Source organism: Ceratotherium simum, chromosome 10 (assembly GCF_057802395.1).
Source record: "Ceratotherium simum simum isolate JZ-2026a chromosome 10, ASM5780239v1, whole genome shotgun sequence".
NCBI lineage: Eukaryota > Metazoa > Chordata > Mammalia > Perissodactyla > Rhinocerotidae > Ceratotherium > Ceratotherium simum.
This window is the reverse complement of record NC_141909.1, coordinates 71,897,189-71,924,058: the sequence shown is the minus strand read 5'-3', so window position 1 is coordinate 71,924,058 and position 26,870 is coordinate 71,897,189. Positions and strand designations below refer to the sequence as shown.

Sequence of the window (26,870 nt, the reverse complement as noted above, 5' to 3'; positions counted from 1 at the left end):
AATTAAAAGAGTCTGAAGAGTTCTGGCTGTTCTAACTCCCCAGGATAAGGATGTATTCCATTAAGCACATGGCTTTAGGCTGAGAAAAGTGTAATGTCTGTTAAGCTGTGTATCCCTGAGTGCATCAGTTTTGCATTCACTATTAACACTGATGTGGCATTAAAATGGGTTAGAGTGGGGATTTACAAAACAAAATACAGTATACCATGGGCAGGACAAACAACAGATAGCTAAAATGATTGAATCTATAGCACACAGGGAAAGAGGTTTGGGAAGTGTCTCTTTTTCATAAACATTTATTAAATATCTGTTGAACACCTAGTTTCAACTATAGTTGCTTTCAAATCCACACTAAAAACCTATGTGATAGAAATTATTGTCTTCATCTTATTATAAATAGGAAACTGCGGTACAGAGCAGTTATATAAACTCCCTGAGATCACACAATAAATGGCAGAGATGATATTCAGACCCAGGGCTCCTCACTCTTAATTCAGTATATCCATCAGACACACCAGAACTACGTACTTTTTATGATTATTAAGGGGGAGAAAAGAGATATGGTCATGTGTATACAGTTTCAAACCCATAACACACCCAGAGATGTAGGATGATAAGCAAATATGTAGTGGAAAAAAACATAGTATTTGCTTATACCATATTTCTTTGACTACCATGAGACATTTTATTCAAATATATTAATATACACATAATATTCACAATTCTGGACACATTTACCCCCAAACATTATGTATAACTTACTCATCAGCCATTAGGTGCTGGTATCCTCAAAAATGGTATCATTCCACATATTTAAGTAATATAATTCTCAGGAATAATTTGCTAATGCAGTTAGGTCCAAATGTATAGTGGAACCGTTCATCAACCTGCACAGGTGTACGCGCGTGCGCACGCGCGCACACACACGCACCCACACCATTTCTTTTGCAGAGAGTATCAGTTAAAACACCAGAGGAGAAAATAGCAGATCACCCTTTGTTACCAAATACACTCTGGTTTACACAGCAGTGCAACTATTACATAAGCAACGAAAGAATATCAGTCTCATTTAATCATAACCATAGCCAAAATCAAGTGTTTTCTCCAAAAAGTTTAAATAACTACACACTTCTGTATGCTCACCTCCTGACCTCATTAAGTGTCCTGCCTAGCACATTCCACCTTGACCTTCTCCCACCAGGTGGCTTTGACTTCTTGAGAGAGGACCAGTCATCCCCAGTTCCAGACTCGGGGCTTAGCTCCAGTTCCACCTCCTCCAGCATCAGTCTGGGAGGAAGCAGTGGGAACCTCCCGCAGATGACCCAAGAGGCAGAAGATGCAGACACAGCTGCTGAAACGGATGAGAAGGCAAACAAGCTCATTGAGTTTCTGACGACCAGGTAATGAGGGGTTAGGAGACAGGCTGCTGTTTTCAAGTCGGTTTTTTGGGAAAATGCCATCACTTTAAAACCACACAGATGGGAAAGTGATCCCAGTGTTCTAGCAAAGTCCTATTTTCTCTTGCAAATTGCATCTTCTGGAGTTTGTGTACAAGGCAGACACTGCCAAAGTTGTCTACGTTCCCACTCATGTGCTAGTTGATGGGCAGGGAGACTTTGTGTATAATGATGATGCAGCAGATGGAGGCAGGAGATAGTGGCACCCTGCAGTGAACAAGACTTTAATCATCTATTAGAGCTGCCAGGATCTGGGAGTTCTGAGACTACGCAAAGAACATCGCTCTGGAAATCAAAGATATTAGCCACGGTCTACCCAGGAACAGCTGCAGAGGGGACCATTGTCTGCTCATCTAGTCTAAAGTGTCATTTATAAATGGAAGTCAGAAACCAGAAACAAGAGGAAGGAATCAAACTAATAATGAATCAAAATCAAGAAAAACTACAAGTGATCCTGTTTTTTCAGGTCTTCTGTTTCTTCTAATAAACAAGTTCACTTATAAGCCTTCAAAATTTCTGGCACCCTGAGGTGTCCAGTATTTGTATTAAAACATGCTCACCTGTGAGCTGGGGCGTGCTCTCCTTCCTCAGTGAGTTAAGTCCTGGAAGTCTTGTCTGCATTATGTTATCCGGTATCTCACATGATTTTTCTTTCTTGAACTAATGCATCAGTGAGGAAAGCATTTTCTCTCCTCAGTTAATGATGGTTCAGGGTATTCTGCACAGCTCTCAGCTCAATATGGGATTTAATGTGCAGGAAGCTTAGGAAGGGGGCTGATGGTGCCTACATACAGGGTACTTCAGAGACCTGAGTGCTACGTGGAGAAGAAGGGTTATTGTCACCATTCACCATTGTCAACACCACATGTTGGGAAGGGTGTTCTCTAAAATTCTCACATCTGGCTCCGTCCCATTCTTACCATTGAAAACCAAGTAGACAACAGAAGCTGTATCTTCAATTTGGTTCTATGGTATTTGGCAACCTAATGATGTAATCCTGATAAAAGCATTATCTCTGCAAATGTTCAGATGTGCAAATTAAGCCTGTGTCTAAATCTATATTTTATTTAACACTTTATGTCATTTTATTTAACACACACTTACGTGGCACCTGTTTTGTGCCACACACTGTTCTGGTGAATTGAGAGGTTTTAATTTTGTGAGGTTTTAATTTTATAAGTAAAACATAAGAGTCTGTCTCCACAAATTAGCTAGGTCTGCTTTGAGTATGCTCTTAAGCTTTATAAGACTGAAATTTACCCCCAAATGAATTAGTAAAATTTTAAACACTTATATTGCACCTTTGGAGTTAGAACTGCATATGGGGCTTTAAAAATGCAAAATGATAGCTATATTTTGTATGTTTTTGTGTGTTTTATTTAAGGGCATTTGGTCCACTTTGGTGCCATGAAGACATCACGCCCAAAAATCAGAATTCGAAGAGTGCTGAACAGCTCACTAATTTTCTGCGTCATGTTGTATCTGTATTTAAAGATTCCAAATCAGGTACTTCATCCTATTTCCCTGAATCCCACTTTCAGCATTTTTCTATAATGGAGCTCATTCTCCCCATATGACTACACACCCTATCTATGGTCCTGCATTTGGCATCCATAGCAGAAGAATATTCATAAGGGACTTGTGAAGCTTATTTCAGATGTGCCTCACTGAATGATAGTTAATGTCATGTATATTTGCATTATACTCTATGAAATAACTTCCCCAAGGTCCCTATTCTCCTTCATTTATCTCACTAGAATTAAACTGTGCCTATAATATTAATTTTATTTAAATCTTATTGGTTGACTGTCATCAGGCTCAACTGTGAGAAACTGTCAGCCTTGCAAACTGGTTTAGAAAAAAAGAATTTTATGATAAAATGTTGTTGACTTTAAAAGTATTTGCTCACAAGTCCTGTGCCAATGACTATTCAATATCCTGAACACAATGTGACTCTTATTTAGACTATAGGAGCATCATAATATTTAAGCCCTTAGCTGAATTCCATTCAGATTCAACTTGGCCTGAGCTGATTTGTGTGTGAAATTTAAATTTGGTTCCTCAGCATGACGCAACGACTCTCTCTACCTTTTGCACACACCAGGCTGGCCATATTGAATATGGCTCATTGGCTTTCCCAGCTGCTCTGATAATTAGCACATCCCACAGGTTGAAACATTCCAGATTAGCCACATCTCTTCATTATCAGTGAATACTTGCTAAAAACCAAAATATACTGATAGACTGAAATGGGAAAGTCATTCCAGGAATAGGATTGCCATTTCTTGTTTTGAGGTTCCTCTTTGGAATTTCTTTGAAATTCCTCTTATATTGATATTTTCCCCACTTAAAAGTCACTCAATAATTGAACAGAGCCCAAAGGAAGAAATTTACTGTTTCTGTGTGAACTGTTAATTTGTCTAAAACTCTTGATTGTATGAAGATCATAAAAATGAGAAAATATACGAATGCCTCATACTGTATTCTCAGAGGCTGCTTGAGGCTGCTTAGAGTCTAAGTCTTCTCACATGTTGCCCAAGATATTTTTACCCACTACAGTTTCCTTGTCCATCTCTGCTTTCTGCCTGTTTCCACTACAGCCCAATAAAATGTGTTCCTGGAAACACTTGTATTAGTCAGGGTAGCATAGCTGCTATAACAAACAACCCCCAAGCTCAGAAGCCTAACACAATAGAAAGTTATTTCTGGATCGCATAATAGTTCAGTTTGGATGTTTGGCAAGCAGCCTTACACCTGCTGCTTCAGAGACCCCCCATTCTGTGGCTCTGCCAGCCCCCAGGCTCAGAGGCCTCTACTAGTCCCTCTGCATCCAGCCAGCAGGTGGAGGAACAGCGAGCGAGTGGAGGATTACTCAGGAGGAATTTACATGCCAGGCTTGAACGAGGCGTCCAGTGCCTCTTCCCACATTCCACTGGCCAGAACTCAGGCACGAGGTCACATCTAACTGCAAAGAAGGCTGGGAAATGTGGGTTCACTGTGTGACTGGAGACGAAAAGAATTATTTCCTTTTCTCTGCCACACATTCAATAGCTTTTCCCAAAGGACATTGTCATAGTGGTTGGGGGGGTTCTGCAATCCTACTAGTATAGTTGTAGCATTATGATTTGAATAAGCTTTTGTTCATTGCCAGGGGACCTAACCCCACATATAAAATGGCTTAAGTAGGAAAATATGTTTTGAAAAGCAAAATAAACACATAAAAAACTATGTTGAAACATGACCCATTCCTCAGTTGTGAACTGCCTGTCTGGGTTTACTCCTGTATTTCCCACCCTAAGTCTATTTTCCAGGACCCTTATTTATTCTGCAGGAACATTTGCTTGTACGGTCTACATGTCCCTAGGGTCAAACAGCCAAGCAGCAGCTAAGAACAATCACAGTGAATTATCCCTCCTGGTCCAGTTTCCGGTGAAAATCAAATGTGCCACAGGGCCCTCCAGATCATGGAGACAGCAGAATCGCTGTTTTCATCATCCTCTGACTCTCGTAGCCTGGTCTTCTCCCTGCAGAGAGGCACAGCGTGTGTACGGTTTAATGGCCCAGAATTCAATCATGGGTTTTACCTTATATTTTCATCTCCATCTGACCAAATGGTTTTCCAATGATTGAGATTACCTTCACGCTATTGGAAGAATAAATATTCAGCTGAAAGTTTAAATTTTGGCTGCCTTCTTTGCAGTGTCTACATATCTGCATATTTATAGTCTATTCTGAAGAGCAGAGACTTTGGCACAGGCCTTGGTTGTGTGTAGAGTTGACTAAATCCCCTAACTGCCTTCCTCGACATACACAAGTCCTCTGAAAATTTGTTTCTAACAAATTCTCTTATGAAAAAAGGAGTATTCTTTGTAAAAAGTAGTACAGAAGAGCAATGTAGAAAAATAGCAGGGCAATAAATAATAAGACATTTGTGAGCACATATCATGTGTCAGACACTGTACTAAGCACTTTTCGAGTTGTTTAATTTTCACAACAACTCTATGAGATAGATGCTGTTATTCACAAGTTAAAGATAAGGAAACAGGCTCACAGAGAATACCTTTCTTTCCCAGAGACTCAAAACCTCTAATCCAAAACCAGGACCATCTTGCTCCACGCTTCTGACTCTTTCTACTATACTATGCCTCCTTAAGATTTATTCAAATGTGTTTTTTATTTTAAAGTGGTAAGTAAGTACCACCAGGAGGTACTTCTGTGCAGTTAGCCTGTTTTAAACTTACAGATAACTGATGCCCCAGAGTTGGCAGAGTAGCGGCTGACCTACTCTCTGGCCTCTTTGTGCCCTAGGTTTCCATCTGGAGCAACACTTGAGTGAAGTTGCGTTACAGACAGCCCTCGCAAGCTCTTCAAGGCACTATGCTGGTCGGTCCTTCCAGATATTTCGGGCACTCAAACAACCTCTGTCAGCACATGCCTTGTCTGACCTTCTCTCAAGACTGGTAGAGGTGATTGGAGAACATGGAGATGAGATTCAGGTATAGAAGGAAAGACCACTGAACTCATCCTTCTCTCATTTCAAAGATGAGGAGTTAACTTTCTTTGAGCCTTCTTTCTCTTGCAAATTATTCCAGCCATTTGGACATGTATAATTTATAAAAACAAATTTTTTTTTTGTTTTAGTGAGGAAGATTAGCCCTGAGCTAACAGCCATTGCCAATCCCCCTCTTTTTCCCGAGGAAGATTGGCCCTGAGCTAATATCTATGCCCATCTTCCTCTATTTTGTATGTGGGACGCCTGCCACAGCATGGCTTGATAAGCAGTATGTAGGTCCGCGCCTGGGATCCGAACCTGTGAACCCTGGGGCCACCGAAGCAGCGCACGCGAACTTAACCACTATCCCACCGGACCGGCCCTTATAAAAAAGAAATTTTAAAGGTTGACTTTTATATTTACAAAAATCACTGCAAGGAGCATTGCTCTAGAAATTCAATGGATACTGGTTTATTGAGCCAACAACTGAAATCCTTGGGTGACTCCTTCTTTGTTGTTTTTGTTGTTGGTTTTATTTGGCAGAGGATAGGGGAGTTATTTTGTGTTGTTTTGTCTTTTTGCTAACAACCTAGGATGCAGCTGTGCAATCTCCCCACCCAGAGAAGGGATCTCCATTGTATCTATGCAAAGCACCCCTCTCTGTATGGTTAGCCTTCAGTAAACTGAGACGAGCTAAAGAAATAATGGAGAGAGTAGATGCCACAAGAAGACCCTGTAGACTAGGGACTCCAGAGACTGGGGAGCTGGGCAGCTTGGAAGCCAAGGGCATTACCAGCTCTGTAGCTTGGCCAAGTCCTTCCTTTCCATCAGAAATGTTCCTGCATCTCAGGAGGCCTGCACGCCAATAGACTCTAGCTTCTTTTCTTCCTTCTGGCCATTGGAAAATGCCACTGAGGCACAGCCCTTCTCATACCTCATCTCTTAATCTCTGGCTTTCATACATTGCCATTCTGTATTTCACATGCCTGGCATCCCCCTCAGCAAGGGGCCATGCTGGTTCCCTTTAGCCTTGCCTCCTCCCTGTTGGATTTCAAATGAGATTGATCTGTTGAGGACCTCAGACCTAGGCAAATAAATCTTCATGATTATCTGCTAACTTCTAAGCCATCTGAATTTCCCAAGTGGCCTTTAAAATTTGTTTTTAGACTTCGTAAATTGAAGTAGCAATGCTTGTCTAGCTTTCAATATTACCATTATTTGAATAAAGTTTCATTAATTAAATTTATCTGCAGGAAGTTACCAGTAGTTATAAGCAGTATCAAATGTTGTCTTTTCGTGTTTGGCAGGGTTATGTAATGGAAGCACTCCTTACCTTGGAGGCTGCCGTGGATAACTTGTCTGACTGCTTGAAGAACAGTGATCTCTTAACTGTGTTATCTCGGTGAGAACCAGCTTAATGACATTTGGAAATCAAATATACTGTACGGAATATTTGGGAGACGCCTGGACTTTGGGCAAAGTCCAAAGAACAAGTCTAGTCTTTGAAGTCTATTTATGACCTAACAAAGTATATATGACATTTTCTTAAGTTAAATGAAAAAGGAAGTTACAACACACACACATATATACACATTATATAAGTATTTTAAAATGTCAGGAAGGTAGACACCAAATGTTATGTCTAAATAATACAAATATTAATGATTTTTCATTTTCTTTTTTATCTGAGTATTTTTTCAAATTTTATATCATAATTATCCTATTTATTACATTGTAAACTAAAACTAAATATTACTTTTCAAATGAATGTACACAAAACTCATGTTAAGCATCACTACAAAAATAGTTGGAATAAATGTTGATTTTACTTGCAGAAATTCCTACCTTAGGATCTTTTTTATTTTTTAATTCCTTTTGCTCCTGCCAATGTTTAATAACCCATTTCAAATCATTCACAATTCCATATTCTGTTTGTATAATTGAGTTCATCTTGCTTGAAATTGAGTCACTGGTGTTATCTTATATCACACTGGGCCTTGTTTCATTTTTAAGGCAAGCATTTTTTGTGGATAAGTAATTTTGGTATGATTGCTAACATCATACATACTTATCTATATAAACCTACAGATTTATCTAAATCAATAAATATTTATCAAGAATGTTGATAGTTTTATCTTTGTAGCCTGAAATAAGCTTAGAAGTCATTTTTCATAAATTTTGATAAGTGCAAAAAATTTCCTTTGACACAAATATTTACTAACTTTTTTTCTTTTAAGATAATATCATTTCCATTTCTGTTCTCCTTTTCAGTCAGTTAATAGAATATTAAAGTTTGTACCTATCAGGCACTTTTTTTGTGTGTCTGTGAGGAAGATCTGCCCTGAGCTACCCTCCGATGCCAATCCTCCTCTTTTTTTTTTCTTTTTCTTCTTTTCTTTCTTTTTTTTTTTTTTTTTTGCTGAGGAAGATTGGCCCTGAGCTAACATCCGTGCCCACCTTCCTGTTTTATATGGGACACTGCCACAGCATGGCTTGACAAGCAGTGCGTCGGTGTGCACCCAAGATCCGAACCTGCGAACCCCGGGCCACCAAAGTGCAGCATGCACACTTAACCACTTGTGCCACCGGGCCGGCCCTATCAGGCACATTTTATTTCATAATTACACCTACTCAAATTCAAACAAAAGATAAATAAAAGATCAGTAAACTTCCTGGCCAACTGCATATTTCTTTAACCTTTCAGTAAGCAGAAGTCAGTATTAGGTTTTGTTGTTTTGTTGGTGAAGGTTGTTCTGGTGAAGTTTTGTTTTTCATAGCTCTAAGTTTAAGAATAAGGAAATTTATCCCTGTAAGTTTAAGAATATGAGGGAAAAAAAAAAAGAATAAAAAGTAGTGTTTCCAAAGAATAGCTTCTTTCCCTCATTGTTCATTGGTGGATCTTAAAAGGACTAGCTGTTCACCAAAGTATGCTGGCCGTCTATTGAACTTTTTTTACTTTTATACCCAGCTCTTCATCACCAGATTTAAGCTCCAGCACTAAACTAACAGCAAGCAGAAAGAGCACAGGACAACTAAACGTGAACCCTGGAGCAGCCAGTGGCAACACAGCGACTGCAGAACGGAGCCGGCATCAAAGAAGCTTCTCTGTGCCCAAGAAGTTTGGTGTTGTTGACCGATCCTCAGACCCACCTCGGAGTGCCACACTGGACAGAATTCAGGCTTGTACCCAGCAAGGCCTCTCCTCAAAAACCAGAAGCTCATCCTCTTTAAAGGACAGCCTCACAGACCCATCACACGTAAACCATCCAACCAACCTGTTGGCCACCATCTTTTGGGTGACAGTGGCCTTGATGGAATCTGATTTTGAGTTTGAATACCTAATGGCCTTGAGACTGTTGAATAGACTATTGGCTCACATGCCACTCGATAAAGCTGAGAACCGAGAAAAACTTGAGAAACTCCAGGCGCAGCTCAAGTGGGCGGACTTCTCAGGGTTGCAGCAGCTGCTGCTGAAAGGATTCACCTCCCTCACCACCACAGACCTTACCCTGCAACTTTTCAGTTTGCTGACGCCAGTGTCCAAAGTATCCATGGTGGATTCATCTCAAACCATTGGTAAAGCCAACATCGCTCACTCCCTTACAATTCTGGTGGTGGTTGTGTTCATGTTTAGTGTAATAAGATAATGTAGGCTTACTGCTTTTAACAATCTGCTTAGAAATGGTTCTTTGGGAATAGTTTTTCTTTTAAAATTCTATACAATGTAAGTCTTAATTATTTATATTGTAGAAAAGATATTTTTAAGGCAATAGCATAAAAGGGGCAGAAGTAATATGTAAGATATTAGTCATTTCTTTATGTTTTCCAGATATAATTGCAGATACTGTTAGTTTATTCCATTGCTCTTATACCGACATTTTTTCCTTTTTTCTTAACTCCTAAATCTTCTGGGTTTTTTTTTTTTTTTTTGTGAGGAAGATCAGCCCTGAGCTAACATCCATGCCAGTCCTCTTTTTGCTGAGGAAGACCGGCTCTGAGCTAACATCTATTGCCAATCCTCCTCCTTTTTTTCTTCCCCCAAAGCCCCAGTAGATAGTTGTATGTCATAGTTGCACATCCTTCTAGTTGCTGTATGTGGGATGCAGCCTCAGCATGGCCGGAGAAGCAGTGCATCGGTGCGCGCCCGGGATCCGAACCCGGGCCACCAGTAGCAGAGTGCGTGCACTTAACCACTAAGCCATGGGGCTGGCCCTTAACTCCTAAATCTTTTATTTTTCTTAGCCTTTCTTTTCCTCTTGAAAAGTCTCTTGGTTCCCTATTCTTTTGAATTAAGCCAAATCAACAAACTAGATTTTTAATACCATGGCATGTGGCTCAGAATTCTTTTCATGAAGCCAGAGCTTAACACAGTGGTAATAACAATCCTCATCATTTTAAAGAGTCTTTTGATTACATGAGTAAGACTTAAATTGATTAGCCTATGTCCTCTCATACAGGTTTTCCTTAAAATATATTTTTTGATAAAAACTTCAAACTAGTGCTAGTCATTTTAATCTGCTTTTAAAAATCTATGCCAGTCATTCTTATTTACAGTCCACAGAAAGACAGCCACTGTATCTGAAAATTACAGATCTACTTCAGTGACTCCTTTGCAACTGGTGCCACTGTGATTGTACATTTTTCTTGGATTTTGTTAGATCATATTAAAACTGCTTCCAAAGACTGCTTTTGCATCACCTCAGAATAAAATCTGTAATATGCCTTCCCACCGTTAACAGTTAAAATGCATCATATTCACCTATCTCCATTTTATCTTCTCTAATCCAGGGTTTCCACTGAATGTTTTGTGTCTCCTGCCCCAGCTGATTCAGCATTTTGAAAATCCCAATCAGTTCTGTAAAGATATAGCCGAAAGGATCGCTCAGGTATGACTTACGGTTCCACAGTCAGGCAAGTCCACACAGGCCTTCAGGAAGGCTCAATGTTGGACAGAAATGACCAGGCTCAGAGAGGGCAATGAGTTTCACAAAAACTGAAAATAATAACTGATATCATTAGTAATTTATGTCTCTGGGTGGCTGATGCACATTGTCTTTTCTGGGTTCATTATTAAAAAAACCAGGTGGAAAGAATTAGTGAAAATTATATTAGCTAATTACTAAGATAAGCACTTCTGCAGCCTACCAAAAAAAAGGATAATCTATTCTCTAGACTGTCAGGACTTATAGCAAAATTGCTAACATTTCTTCCTATGACCAGGCTATTTTATCCCTAATTTATTTTCTTCTCTTAAAAGGTTTGTTTGGAAGAGAAGAACCCCAAACTTTCCAATCTTGCACATGTCATGACTCTTTATAAAACACACAGCTACACGAGGGACTGTGCCACATGGGTCAATGTGGTCTGTCGATACCTTCATGAAGCATATGCTGACATTACCTTGAATATGGTTACCTACCTGGCAGAGGTAAGCTCTTCAATTAAGGGTAAAATCTGTCATAATTTCTATGGGTAAAATATTTATATGGAACTAATAATATTCTTAATTTCATTTATTGAGTGCCTATTATATATTATCATAGATGCTGTATGAAATCATTTTAAATCCTCACAACCACCCAGGGATGTAGATACTATTATAATAAAGAATCTGAGGCTCAGCCAGGTTAAGAAATCTGCCCTAAGTTTAAAGCAGCAGAGCCAGCCTTTGAACGGAGGTACAGCTGCCTCCAAAGCTTAAACTCCTTCTTTTTACTACACTAATACCTGTCAGCACATGGCAGAGACAAAGAACTTTTATCCTAGTTACTCTGGGTGTTCACATCTTCTTTAAGGAGTTACTATATGGCTTGATGTGTTTAATGGTTGTTGGCTCTGAACTAATTAACAAAACATACATTTTGAAATCAACTTTTTATCTTCATCTTTTATGTTTGCTTTTAAAACTGGAATGGGATTTTTGTTCTTATACAAATGTGTTTCTACCACATTTGTTACAAACTCCTACTCTGACTTCTGTGTATGTTGTTGATAGAAATACACAGCATATGGGGCAAGTGATGAAATGTATTCCATTTAGCACCTCCAGTCACCAACAAGGTCATAAAATCTATAAGGCAAATGATTGATAACAGCTACCTTGTTTTAGTATTTTCAGTGTACCTTTCCCTTTTGGGGCATGTAATCATACCTTGCTAGGGCCTTTTCAGAAGCGATGAGGACGGTCCATTCTACTTTTTCCTTTAGTTATGTCCCCAATTCAGAATGCAGACAGGTTAAAGAATCAATCATTTTCTGAAAGGCTCCACAAGACTGAAAGCCTCTACCTAGAAGAGGGTAGTTGCCCCATCCATCAACATTTATGGTTGATCCTGCAGGACTTTGATTTGCAATACGGATCAGCACTATGGGGGCTGTATTCAGACTGTCAACAGCCAAGGATTCCTTTGCTCTTTCCACACCCCCATTCCTAGCATTTTAAAAGACCTCTCATAAGTGCCACCTGGCTGCTTTGGATAATCACCTTGGTCACATCTGTCCCTGCAAGAGTTACTAAGCAAGCACACACATACCTCAGCACATAAGAAGTACCAGCATAACCGATGCGAGTGCCCTGCTTATGAAGGCAGAGGATGCCTGTTGCAAAACAAGGTGAAGTGTGAGATAGCAAGGAGGCAAAACTTGCTTGGATCACTAGACACAGAAGTTTCAGAAATCCAAATGGGATGTGATATATACATACAATAGAATATTATTCAGAATTAAAAAGACATGATGTACTGATGTATGCTACAACATAGATGAACCTTGAAAACGTTATGCTAAGTGAAATAAGCCAGACACAGAAGGACAAATATCGAGTGACGTCAGTATCATGGTGGAGTGAGCTTCCCGCACTGAACTCTCCCCCTCTAAGACACAACAAAAAGGACATTCATATTCCAACAGAAGCTATTCACACAACACAGGGGACGTCTGAGGCACCCAGGCAGCCGTACACCCGAGGACTGAGGTGCTGGAATCCCCAGAGTAAGTGGAAGGAGGTAAGAGGAGCTCCCTTCCTTCCCCAAGGACTGCGACCCAGAGACCAAGACCACACGGCTCTCAGAGGAGGGGGAGGGGCAGCTCGCCGTGTGAAAACCGGAGTTCTCTAAGACCCCTCACAGCCCGAGGGAATCCCCCTATGGAGGGAGCAGAACTATTGTGAGGGTAGTTTCAACAAACTAGCCCCTCAGGAGAGCAGAGAGCGACAGCAAGGCAAGAAACCTCTGAGATCGAGGAGGCGAAAGTAAGCACCCCTCCCCGCCCCGCCCGACTAGCGCTTCAACACAGCAGCACTTCAGCTCAGCCCCGTCCCCAGAGGCAGCAGCCCCCAGGCGCCCGGCCCGACCAGCAGTGGGGTGAGCCTGCATCCCCGCACCAGAGGCAGCGGCAGCTTAGTCCCCGCCACACCACAGCCCCAGCTGCTCCAGCTGGACCAAGCCACGGCCCCAGCTTCCCCAGCTCCACTGTGCCATGGCCCCAGCTCTTTTGGCTGGAACATGCCCCACACCCAGCTCCTTCAGCTTGACCACCCTCCTGCCCCCCCGGCTCCAGCAGCTTCGGCTTGGCCTGTGCGCAGGCTCCAGCTGACTTGGCGCCAGCAACTTCGGCCTACCGCACTCCAGTTCCAGCCTCTTTGGCCCAGCGCACTCCAGTTCTGGCTTCTATGGCCCAGCTGCGCTCCAGCTCCTCCTTCTTCAGCCCAGCACACTCCAGTTCCAGCTTCTTTGGCCCAGTGACACTTCAGCTGCAGCTGCTTCTGCTTTAACTGACCCGCACGTGAGCCCCAGCTGCTTCAGCCTAGCTGTACTGCAGCTCCAGCTGTTTCCACGGTTCCCCCCCGAGCAGCCTCCACTCAGCCACACCGCAGATCAGCCAGGGGCCAACAAGAGTGTTGACGGATTGAGGCAGGCCAGAATACACAGCCCTTGACCCCCACCCAGTGGCAGCAAGAGGAAACTGCAACCATATATTTTCACTATGAGGAAAGGTAAACCAACACAGACAGGCACCATGCAAAAATATATTAAAACTCCAGACCAAAAAGAAGATGACAAGTACCCAGAAGTCAACCCGGAAAGCACAGAAATTTATAACCTTAACAACAGAGAATTCAAAATAGCCATCATAAAAAAGCTTAATGAAATATAAGAAAACACAGACAGACAATTCAGTGAAATCAGGAGTTTCTTCACAAAAGAGATTGAAACTATTAAAAAAAAAAAATCAGAAATCTTAGAGGGGCCAGCCCCCTCTAAGCAGTTAAGTGCGTGCGCTCCACTACTGGCGGCCCGGGTTCGGATCCCTGGCGCGCACCAACGCACCGCTTCTCCGGCCATGCTGAGGCCACGTCCCACATACAGCAACTAGAAGGACGTGCAACTATGACATACAACTATCTACTGGGGCTTTGGGGGCAAAAAGGAGGAGGATTGGCAATAGATGTTAGCTCAGATCTGGTCTTCCTCAGCAAAAAGAGGAGGATTAGCATGGATGTTAGCTCAGGGCTGATCTTCCTCACAAAAAAAGAAAAAAAAAGAAATCTTAGAGATGAAAAACACCATAGAGGAGATAAAGACAAATCTGGAAGCCTTCAGCACCAGAGCTGACAAGAGGAAAGAATTAGCAATATTGAGGACAGCAATGCAGAAGTGCTCCAGATGGAGGAGGAAAGAGAACTAAGACTAAAAAGAAATGAAGAAACTCTCCAAGAAATATCCAACTCAATTAGGAAATCCAACATAAGGATTATAGATATTCCAGAGGGAGAAGAGAGGGAAAAAGGAGCAGAGAACTTGTTCAAAGAAATAATAGCTGAGAACTTCCCAAACCTGGGGAAGGAGCTGGAAATACCAGTAGATGAAATCAATAGATCTCCTAAATATATCAACACGAAAAGACCCTCTCCAAGGCATATAGTAGTAAAGGTGGCAAAAGTAAGCAACAAAGAAAAAATATTAAGGGCAGCTACACACAAAAAAAATAACATACAAAGGATTTCCTATCAGGCTCTCAGCCGATTTCTCGACAGAAACTTTACAGGCTACAAGAGAGTGGAACGATATATTCAAAATTCTAAAGGACAAAAACTTTCAGCCAAGAATACTCTAGCCAGCAAAAATATCCTTCAGATTTGAGGGAGAAATAACAACTATCCCAGATAAACAAAAGGTAAGGGAGTTAATTGCCACAAGACCCCCACTACAAGAAGTGCTCAAGAAGGCCCTCATCACTGAGAAAAAAAGAGAAAGGGGATTCAAAGTTTTGAACAAGGAGGAAAATAGGTCAACAAACCAGAAAAATCGCAGTCCTCTATCAAAATAGATTAGCAAACACTTAATTATAAAACCAAAGATCAAGAGAAGGTAAGCACCAAGCATAAATATAACCTTATCATGTTAAACACGAACTCATAACACAAGAAGGAATAAGATGTGACAACAATAACATAGAAGGGGAAGAGGAATCGACTTAGTCTAAGGGAATAAGAGGCCATCAAAAAATGGACTATCACATCCACGAAATTTTTTATATAAACCTCATGGTAACCACTAACCAAATAATCAGAACAGAATCACACACAATAAAGAAAGAGAAAACTAAGAGAACCCCCATAGAGAACTACCAAACTGCATTGGTAGTCCGAAACACATGGGACAAGAAACAAAACAAATGCAAAAGAACCGGAAAAAGAGTGATAAAATAACAACAAGCAGCCCCCATATATCAATAATCACCCTAAAGGTAAATGGACTGAACTCTCCAATCGAAAGACACAGAGTGGTGGGATGGATTAAAAAACAAGACCCAACAATATGCTGCCTCCAGGAAACACATCTCAGCTCTAAAGACAAACACAGGCTCAGAGTGAAAGGATGGAAGACAATACTCCAAGCTAATGGCAAACAAAAGAAAGCAGGTGTTGCCATACTTATATCAGACAAAGTTGACTTCAAGATAAAACAGGTAATGAGAGACAAAGATGGGCAATATATAATGATAAAAGGGACACTCCACCAAGAAGACATATTACTTTTAAATATATATGCACCCAATACAGGAGCACCAAGGTACATAAAGCAACTATTAACAAACCTAAAAAGAGATATTAACAACAACACAGTAATAGTAGGGGATCTTAACACCCCACTCTCATCAATGGACAGATCATCCAAACAGAAAATAAATAAGGAAATAATGGACCTAAATGAAAAACTAGATGAGATGGACTTAATAGACACATACAGAGCACTCCATCCAAACACAGCAGATTACACGTTCTTCTCAAGTGCACATGGAACATTCTCAAGAATAGACCATATCTTGGGAAAAAAGGCATGCTTATAAAATTTAAGCAGATTGAAATCATAACAAGCATCTTTTCAGACCATAATGCCATGAAGTTAGAAATCAACTTCAAGGAAAAAACTAGGAAGGTGACAAAGCTGTGGAGACTCAACAACATGCTACTAAACAACCAATGGATCATTGATGAAATTAAAGGAGAAATCAAAGCATATCTGGAGATGAATGAAAATGAAAATACACCATACCAACTCATATGGAATGCAGCAAAAGCCCTCCTGAGAGGGGAAACTCACAGCAATACAGGCCCACCTTAACAAACAAGGAAAAGCCCTAATACGCAACCTCAAACTACACCTAACAGAACTAGAAAAAGAAGAACAAACAAAGCCTAAAGTCAGCAGAAGGAGGGAAATAATAAAAATCAGAGCAGAAATAAATGAAATTAAAATTAAAAAAACAGTAGAAAGGATCAATGAAACAAAGAGCTGCTTCTTTGAGAAGATAAACAAAATTGACAAACCTTTAGCCAGACTCACCAAGCAAAAAAGAGAGAAGGCTCAAATAAATAAAATTAGAAATGAAAAAGGAGAAATTACAACAGATACCACAGAAATACAAAGGATTATAAGAGAATACTATGAAAAACTATATTCCAACAAATTGGACAATCTAGAAGAAATGGATAAATTCCTAGACTCATAACAACCTCTGAAAACTGAACCAAGAAGAAAGAGAGAACCTGAATAGACCAATCACAAGTAAAGAGATTGAAACAGTAATCAAAAACCTCCCAAAAAATAAAAGTCCAGGACGTGATGGCTTCTCTGGAGAATTTTACCAAACATTGAAAGAAGACTTAATACCTATCCTTCTCAAAGTATTCCGAAAAATAGAGGAAGATGGAACACTTCCCAACACATTCTACGAGGCCAATATCACCCTGATACCAAAGCCAGGCAAAGACAACACTAAGAAGGAAAACTACAGACCAATATCCCTGATGAACATAGATGCAAAAATCCTCAACAAAATATTGGCAAACCGAATACAGCAATACGTTAAAAAGATCATACACCATGATCAAGTGGGATTTATACCAGGGACACAGGGATGGTTCAACATCTGCAAATCAATCAATGGTGATACACCACATTAACAAAACGAGGAATAAAAACCATATGATCATCTCAATAGATGCAGAGAAGGCTTTTGACAAGATCCAACATCCATTTATGATAAAAACTCTCAACATAATGGGTATAGAAGGAAAGTACCTTAACATAATAAAGATCATATATGACAAACCCACAGCCAACATCATACTCAATGGAGAACAACTGAAAGCCATCTCTCTGAAAACAGGGACAAGACAAGGGTGCCCACTCTCACCACTCTTATTCAACACAGTACTGGAGGTTCTGGCCAGAGCAACTAGGCAAGAAGAAGGAATAAAAGGAATCCAAATAGGCAATGAGGAAGTGAAACTCTTGCTCTTTGCAGATGATGTGATCTTATATATAGGAAACCCTAAAGAATCCATTGGAAAACTATTAGAAATAATCAACAACTACAGCCAAGAGGCAGGGTACAAAATCAACTTAACAGAAATCAGTTGCATTTCTATATACCAACAATGAACTAAAGAAGACAATCCCATTTACAATTGCAACAAAAAGAATAAAATATTTAGGAGTAAATTTAACCAAGGAAGTGAAAGACCTATACAATGAAAACTATAAGACATTATTGAGCAAAATCAATGATGACATAAAGAAATGGAAAAATATTCCATGCACTTGGATTGGAAGAATAAATATAGTTAAAATGTCCATACTACCTAAAGCAATCTACAGATTCAATGCAATCTCAATCAGAATCCCAAGGACATTCTTCACAGAAATAGAACAAACCAACATGGGGGGAACAAAAGACCCCATATAGCTAAAGCAATCCTGAAAAAGAAGAACAAGGCTGGAGGAATCACAATCCCTGACTTCAAAACATACTACAAAGCGATAGTAATTAAAACAGCATGGTACTGGTACAAAAACAGACACGTAGATCAATGGAACAGAATTGAAAGTCCAGAAATAAAACCTCATATCTATGGGCAGCTAATCTTTGACAAAGGAGCTAAGGACATACAGTGGAGAAAGGAAAGTCTCTTCAATAAATGGTGCTGGGAAAACTGGACAGCCACTTGCAAAAGAATGAAAGTAGACCACCTTCTTTCGCCATACAGAAAAATTAACTCAAAATGGATCAAAGACCTGAAGGTGAGCCCTGAAACTATAAAACTCCTGGAGGAAAATATAGGTAGTACACTACTTGCCATCAGCCATAAAGGGATCTTCTTGAATTCCATGTCTACTCAGACAAGGGAAACAAAAGAAAAAATAAACAAACTCTTCATCAGATTAAAGAGCTTCTACAAGGCAAATGAAACCAGGATCAAAATGAATAGGGAACCCACCAGCTGGGAAAAAAAATTTGCAAACTGTATATCTGACAAGGGATTAATCTCCATAATATATAAAGAACTCACACAACTGAATAACAAAAAAACAAACAACCCAATCAAAAAATGGGCAGAGGAAATGAACAGACACTTCTCCAAAGAAGATATACAGATGGCCGATAGGCACATGAAAAGATGCTCAACATCACTAGTCATTAGGGAAATGCAAATCAAAACCACACTAAGGTATCACCTTAACACCCGTTAGAATGGCTATAATCACCAAGACAAAAAGCAACAAATGCTGGAAAGGCTACGGAGAAATGGGAACCCTAGTCCACTGCTGGTGGGAATGCAAACTGGTGCAGCCTCTATGGAAAACAGTATGGAGATTCCTCAAAAAATTAAAAATAGAAATACCTTATGATCCAGCTATCCCACTACTGGGTATCTACTCAACAAACCTGAAATCAACAATCCAAAGAGGCTTATGCACCCCTATGTTCATCGCAGCATTATTCACTATAGCCAAGAAGTGGAAGCAACCCAAGTGTCCCTCGACTGATAAATGGATAAAGAAGATGTGGTATATATATGCCATGGAATATTACTCAGCCATAAAGAAAGACAAAATCGTCCCATTTGCAACAACATGGATGGACCTGGAGGGTATTATGTTAAGTGAAATAAGCCAGAAAGAGAAAGACAAACTGCATGATTTAACTCATATGTGGAAGATAAACCAACACACACACAGATAGAACTGTTTGGTGGTTACCAGGGGCTAGGGGGGTGGGGGGTGGGCACAAGGGGTGGAGGGATGCACTTATATGGTGACTGATAAACAATAATGTACAATAAAAATTTCACAATAGAAAAATATATATAAACTAAAAAATTTTTTTAAAAAAGGACAAATACCGTTCCACTTATATGAGGTACATAGAATAGGCAAATTTATAGAGACAGAAAGTAGAATAGCAGTTCCATTTTAACCACGAGCTGGGGACAGGAGGTAATGGAGAGTTATTTTTTTATGATTACAGAGTTTCAGTTTGGGATGATAAACAAGTTCTGGAAATAAATAGTGGTGATGGTTGCGCAACAATGTGAATGTACTTAATGCCACTGAATTGTACAATTAAAAATGGTTAAAATGGTAAATCTTCTGTCATATATATTTTACCACAATTTAAAAAATAAATAAAAAATGGATTACCTAGTTTGTTCTATTCATCCCTTATCACAAATTGTAACCAAAAAATTTTATTACAAACGTACCTTCCCACCATATAGAATATATATTCACTCCTATTTCAGTTACTCACTTGTTCTTTCAGGTGCTGGCCAGGCACATACACATATTTTTCGGTAGCTGTGGTCAGTATTTCCACTGAACCTGCTCTGTTCACTTAACATTAACTTTGTGTGTGTATTTCCATGTGTTGACATGGCTCACACAGTGTCATTTTCAGTAACTGTGAAATTCCATCAGGTTAATGTAACACAACTTGCTTAACCATCTCCCTTTTGTTGTTTATATTCATAATTTTTTCAATTACAAATGATCCTTTTATGTAGACTTTGTCTCAGATTATGTTTGAATCATTTCTTCTGGTGGCATTTCCCAAAGTAACTATCCAGGTAAAGGGCATGGATGTGTGCATATATGATTTAGTTCTTCCACACATTTGGGAAATTGGTCTTCCCAGAGTTTTGCCCAATTTACAATACTAAAAACAATGTATAAATATTCTTGTTTTCACATATCCACTAAATTTTATCATTGTATTTATTCATTTTTGCAGTTTAGTATTTTTATTGGTACTTTAAAATTTTTCTCTTTATGTATTTCCTTTCTAGTGAAGATGTTCATTTTTCCACACAATAGATTTTTGTAATTTCTTATTTCCTCATGTGTTAACCACACAATTATTTCTTTTGACCACTTTTGATGTGGAATTTCAGTGTTTATTTGAATCATTTCTGTTAATTCTTTAATTTGAACAGTAAACTTTATCATGATGTCTGTCACAAATATATTCTCATTATCTTGCATTCCTTTTTGAAAATATCATTGATTTTTTTTCCTGATTATAAAAGCAGTATATGTTCATAACAGAAAATTTGGAAGGTACAGAAAAGTAAAAAAAAAAAAAAAAAGAGAAAAGAAGAATTAACATTTTGTTGGATTTCTTTCCAATGTTATTTCTATATAACACACACATTCACATCAATATTGGCATCATCCATTACATAGAAATTGTATATCCTTCTTTTATTTAATATTATCTGATATCCATTATTATCTTTAAAACTGTCATTCTATTGACTGCCTATTTCTTCATACAATTTACCGTAATTTATGTATTCATTTCCCTAGTGTTCAACATTTAAATTCCTTATAGAGCTTTCTTGTTTTGTTTCGTGTGTTTGTTTGTTTTACCATTATAAATAATGCCATAGTGAAATCTCATACATAAATCTTAGTGTTAATCTGTAGTTTTGGAAAAGTTCCTGAAAGTCTAATGACTATTTCAAAAGATATGAACTGTTTTAGTACTCTTGACCTCAATTGCCAAATAAACCAATTTAGATTTCCACTGATGTGTAAGAATACCCATCTTATATCCTCACCAATACTGTTATCAATTTCTAATCTTGGCCAATTTGAAACCTGATAAATTGTATCTTTTGTTTTAATTTGTAATTTTTGATGATTAGTGATGTTTGATGCTTTTCTTTTGAGGCTTATTTTGTTGTATTCCATTGTGGGAATATTATATTTTTATATTCAGACCTACCTACATTGCCTTTGATAATATCTTCATTTCTTCAGTAGTTAGGATTTTCCTTTCCCTCCTAAGATAATGTACAGTCATAAAAGTATTGGGAAACATTGGTGCTTCTATGTGAAAATCCGTGTCGAACTGACTCATGCTGGGCCTTGCCTCCCACAGTTGCTGGAGAAGGGCCTCCCTAGTATGCAGCAGCCCCTCCTCCAGGTCATCTACAGTCTGCTCAGCTACATGGACCTCTCAGTCGTCCCTGTAAAGCAGTTTAATGTGGAAGTTCTGAAGACCATTGAAAAATATGTGCAAGTGAGTATTTGAATGACTTCACTTAGGAACCAGGAGGTTTCCTGGAGTCATGCCAGAAACACCAAGGCTTTGCATGTCACTTGTATTTTGCTACAAAGCTCTATGGGTGTCAGGTCATGCATTCATTCTTTGACATCCATAACACACTGAGAGCAGTCAAGAGTGAGAGCTGATCTCACCCTGAATGGTATACTGAGGAGAAAGACAGGACCAGGCCCCGTGTGTTCCTGAGCCTCCAGAGGACACATTTCTGCCTCTTGGGGCTTACAAGCTGGATACTGAAAGCATGCACCTGGCTAGAAGGGCAGGGGCAAGGTCTTATTTGTAGTGTCCTATTTCAAAGGAAAAGGGAGAAGGAACTTGCATGTACCAGGTTCTAGGCCAGCTGCTTCAACAGGTGAAGCATTAATTCAGAGGTTAAAATCGCCATTTTAGAGTTGAGGAAACTGAGATTAAGAAACTTGCATAGGGGCCAGCCTGGTGGCGTAGAGATTAAGTTCGCACACTCGGCTTAAGCAGCCCGAGGTTTGCCGGTTCAGAACCCCAGGTGTGGACCAACTCACCGCTCATCAAGCCATGCTGAGGTGGCATCCCATATAGAAGAGCTACAGCTCTACAACTATGATACACAACTATGTACTGGGGCTTTGGGGAAAAACAAGAAAAAAAAAGAAGAAAGTTGGCAACAAATGTTAGTGCAAGGCCAATATTCCTCAAAAAAAAAAAGAAACTTGCATAAATGTACTTGAAAATACTCCAGCAAACAAACACAGCAGTGTACTTGATGAGTTGCAGAGTTCAAGGGCAAATGCTAGGTTTTCTCTGGTTAAACTCTGACAAAGCCATACAATGTAAATTCTAGACATTTCTTTCTATCTTCACTTCACCAGTCACATTACTTACTGATATTATTTAATGTTAAAAGTGATTTCCAAGCATTTTTTTTCCATTTTTCCAGCGGTATTGCTCCAATAATAGTTGTGCCACATGGTAGGCCTTCAGTAACACTTTCTCACTTCACAGCACTCATGGGAGACAGAGGAGCAGTTCACATCTTTCTACCAATCGTGCGCCCCATTTCACTGTTTTGTTAGGCTGCCTGTTCTCTCCTAGCTAGGCCTGTGGCATCTCTGGTACTAGATATCTTATCTTGAATGGCAGCTAATTTCACATTCAAACCATGACTTCCCTTGTGCAGAATCTAACAGCAAAAGAAATGTGTTTTATTTCATGTGCTTTTATTCTAAAGCCTGGGCAAATAATAACTTTTATCAAATTAGTTTATCTATGTTCAATATTTTTGTGGGAGAAGCACCTCAGTCTGCCTGGGGACTGTCAGGGAGACAAAGATGATAAAGTGAGTCTTACAGGAAGAGGAGGTGTTTGATAAGCAACTAAGGAGAGAAAAGGCCTTCCAGAATGAAGGAATACCATGAGTAAAGGCACAGAGGCTAAGAGACCTTGCCTGGCTGGTTTGGGGAACTCCAGGGGTGGCCTGGGGGAGATTACCCCTGTAAGCCATGCGCAAAGAGTGTGAACTTCCCCCTGTCCACCAGAGGAAGCCCTAGAAGTTTAGGCAGAGAAGTGGCATGATCTGAAGAGTTCCAGAAAGATCACTGTAGCTAAGGTGGGTATTATGGACTTAAGTAGAGGTTTTGAACAGGGAGATCAGTTAAGAGACTATTGAAATAGTCCAGGCAGAGGCCCAAGATGATTCAGCTGAGCCAGTGCCAGCAGGAATGGAGTGGCAGGAACAAATTATCAGGAGGGAGGGAAAGAGAAGAGTTAAGAATGGCTCCCAGATTCTTGGGTTAGGTCATGAGGAAGATATAGAGTGAAACAAGAAAAGGGCTGAGGGCAGAGATCAGGCGCCCAGAAAGCAGATGGGACAGGCAGAGCCAGAGAAGTAGGGAGGGACCAAGGAAGACCAGAAATTGCAGATGGGAGAATTTTGAGAAAGGGTGAGTGGTCAGTAGCATAAAATGCAGTGGGGACTGTTTTTATTCAAATTAAGGAGATATTTCATTAGCAAAAATGGTACCTTGTTATTTTAAACTTTTATTTATTTGAATATGGACAAAATTGGGTTTTTTTATTTGCTTGTTTCCTAAATGTAGCTCATCTTATATATAAACTATCTTTTTATGTCATGTGCCTTTTACTTATCACAGAACTTCCTGCACTGTTTTAAATCAGTGAATTCTGGGCCGGCCCCGTGGCTTAGCAGTTAAGTGCACACGCTCCGCTGCTGGCGGCCTGGGTTCGGATCCCGGGCGTGCACGGACGCACCGCTTCTCTGGCCATGCTGAGGCCGCATCCCACATACAGCAACTAGAAGGATGTGCAGCTATGACATAAAACAATCTACTGGGGCTTTGGAGGGAAAAAATAAATAAATAAAATCTTTAAATCAGTGAATTCTGACTGATCATAAGACGTTTCAGTAGCTAGCAGTATATTCATTTTTAAAAACGAAATTATTTTTAACCATTGAATGTTTTATTTCCTTCAGAGTGTTCACTGGAGAGAAGCTTTGAATATCTTAAAGCTGGTAGTTTCTCGATCTGCCAGCCTAGTGTTGCCTTCTTATCAGCACAGTGACCTCTCAAAGATAGAAATACATCGAGTGTGGACGAGTGCGTCTAAGGAATTACCTGGAAAAACCCTGGACTTTCACTTTGATATTTCAGAGGTATGTTAACTGTTTCTGTAAACTGTAGCATGAAGATATAGTGGCAAAGGGCAAAACTAGTTGCCTGGGCAAAGGGAGACTTATTTTCCATTTATTTCAAATGAAGGCTTCTAAGACCTAAATTAGGTTCTGTTTGTTAAGAACACATCGAGTGTCACATTCCCTGGGGTTCTCAATTGGCAGCTTTTAAAAATAAAAGCCAGCCTTACTTATATAAAAATGATTCCAAAAAAGACAACTTTAAATGGAATGATCTTAAGCATTTTAAACCATGACCTGCACTCATTCTTTATCTGACAACTGTCATGTCCTATATTTATCTCCACAACCCTGTTCCCTGAACTGCAGCCAGACCAGCAAATGGCTGCGATTTACAGGAATACAGAGCCTTTACAGTTGCTTCCCTAAGCCACACTGCTTTTTAAACTGGTAGAATTATCTAAATTCTTGGCTTGAGGGAGAGGGGAGTGCAGAGGGAAGGGATGAGCGAACAACGCTATGGAGTCAGGAAGAAAAGAGAGGGCAGAAAGCAGTCAGATTTACCTGCTGGTCCATGAAGGAACATTTGAGAGGCCTGCACTGAACTGTTTTCGTCTAAGATGTAAAAATACTTTGCTTTCCTGTCTCTCCTACCCCATGACCCATAAGCCCCCAAAGCAGGAACTATGCTCTGTTCATCCTGTAACCAGGGTCTGGGACAGTGTCGGGCGCATGATGGGTACTTAATAAATATTCTTCAACATGCTGAATGAATAAATCCACTAAAGGAATAAACCAGATCTGCTGATATGGAACTTACTCGCTCTGTTAAGTAGGTTGGAGCCAGGTTGGGTTTCTTCACACAATGGTCTCAGTATTCAGGATGAGATACTGTTTTGCTGCCATTGTGATACCTGCATCTATATTTAGTATATATATATGATATTAAGGTATCAAATCAATACTTCTCCATTTTTAACATTTTTTTATATTGCTAGGAGGGAAAAACTACTTTTACTCTTTGACTTAAGTTTATTCTATTCCAAAGGGATACAGAAGACACACAGCCAGTCAGCTGCACAGCCTAGAGACCCAGAATGATGGGCCTTGAGAACCAAGTGGAGAATTACCAGTTGGTTTCTGCCACCTCAGAGTGTAGGCCCATGAGCTGGTTTCTGCAGAGGAGACCTCCTTGGGGCTAAAGTTTGGGAGGTGCTGCCCACCCAGCCCCCACACTCCAGTACTCTCAGAAAGTAAAATTTCTAAAGTGTTGCCCAAGTACCTGGCCCTGACCTCATTCATTCAAATAACTGAAAAGATATAAATAGTTTAAATAAATTTTTAAATAATTGAGAGTATATAAAGATTGGTGATTAAAGGAAGAGGGGAAGGAATTTTGATCTCCTGTTATAAGAAATTCTTTCAAGCTTAAGCATCTGAAAACTGACCATTTGCTTTCCTAAATGTTTTGCTTCTAATCTTTATCAGTGCTTTCTAAAGGATGTTTAAGAATAAACAATTGGATTTGTTTCCAGCTGCTAAAGAGGGTGGGAAAATGTTGAAGATGCAAAATGATGTAGAATGTATATTTGAACATCAGGAAAATGAGCTTAATTGTAACACTGAACTTCAAGCAGTTCTTGGTTGCTGCTGGGTAGAGCCATCCCATGTACTACAGAACTATGAATGAGATAGAACGTGTGCTTTTGTATCTTTTTTTCTCAAGACACCAATCATCGGGAGGCGATATGATGAACTGCAGAATTCTTCTGGGCGTGATGGGAAGCCCAGGGCTATGGCCGTCACCCGGAGCACGTCCTCCACCTCGTCAGGCTCCAACTCCAATGTCCTTGTTCCTGTAAGCTGGAAAAGGCCCCAGTATTCTCAGGTATAGAATCCTCGACTCCCAGGATTAGAAGGAAGCTTAGGGGACCTACTGAGCCCAACTGCCCATGTAATATGAGATTCCCCCATCCACCATCCCAACATTGCCCATCTAGGCATCAACACTTCAGTGATGAGGATCTCACAACATTCCAAGGGAACCCATTTTATCTTTGAACAGCTTATTACAATTTTGTTGCTTCTACCCATTGGTCCTAGTTCTCTTAAGGCTTAGAAAATGATATCTGATCTCTCTTTCACATGGCAGTGCTTCAAACATTTAAAGAAACCCTACCCCCTCTGCCACTCACCCACATGAGTCCTCTTTTCTACAAATAATATATCCTGAGTTCTCCCAACCAATTCTATATGATGGGGCCGCACATCCAGTGACCATTCTGGCTGCTGAGCGTGCACTGCAGTCACGGTCTCCACGCACAGTCTGAGCCGTACAGAGCAGAGTGAGCTGCCAGATTTCTCTGTAGTTCTGTTATCA

The 26,870-nt window shown here is 39.9% G+C and overlaps 1 protein-coding gene across 5 annotated transcripts in view; it reads left to right on the top strand.

Annotated features, from left to right (window-relative positions):
* Positions 1-26,870, top strand: part of FRY (FRY microtubule binding protein) — a 316,921-nt gene that overhangs the window by 249,710 nt on the left and 40,341 nt on the right. For all 5 annotated transcript variants that reach the window (XM_087436226.1, XM_087436225.1, XM_014791263.2 and 2 more), the window contains exons 40-49: positions 1,202-1,400; positions 2,842-2,963; positions 5,766-5,953; positions 7,257-7,351; positions 8,918-9,525; positions 10,738-10,835; positions 11,207-11,377; positions 21,679-21,819; positions 24,332-24,511; positions 26,217-26,378. In XM_087436226.1, the coding sequence (XP_087292352.1) occupies positions 1,202-1,400; positions 2,842-2,963; positions 5,766-5,953; positions 7,257-7,351; positions 8,918-9,525; positions 10,738-10,835; positions 11,207-11,377; positions 21,679-21,819; positions 24,332-24,511; positions 26,217-26,378 (1,964 nt within the window). The remainder of the gene's footprint in view (positions 1-1,201; positions 1,401-2,841; positions 2,964-5,765; positions 5,954-7,256; positions 7,352-8,917; positions 9,526-10,737; positions 10,836-11,206; positions 11,378-21,678; positions 21,820-24,331; positions 24,512-26,216; positions 26,379-26,870) is intronic.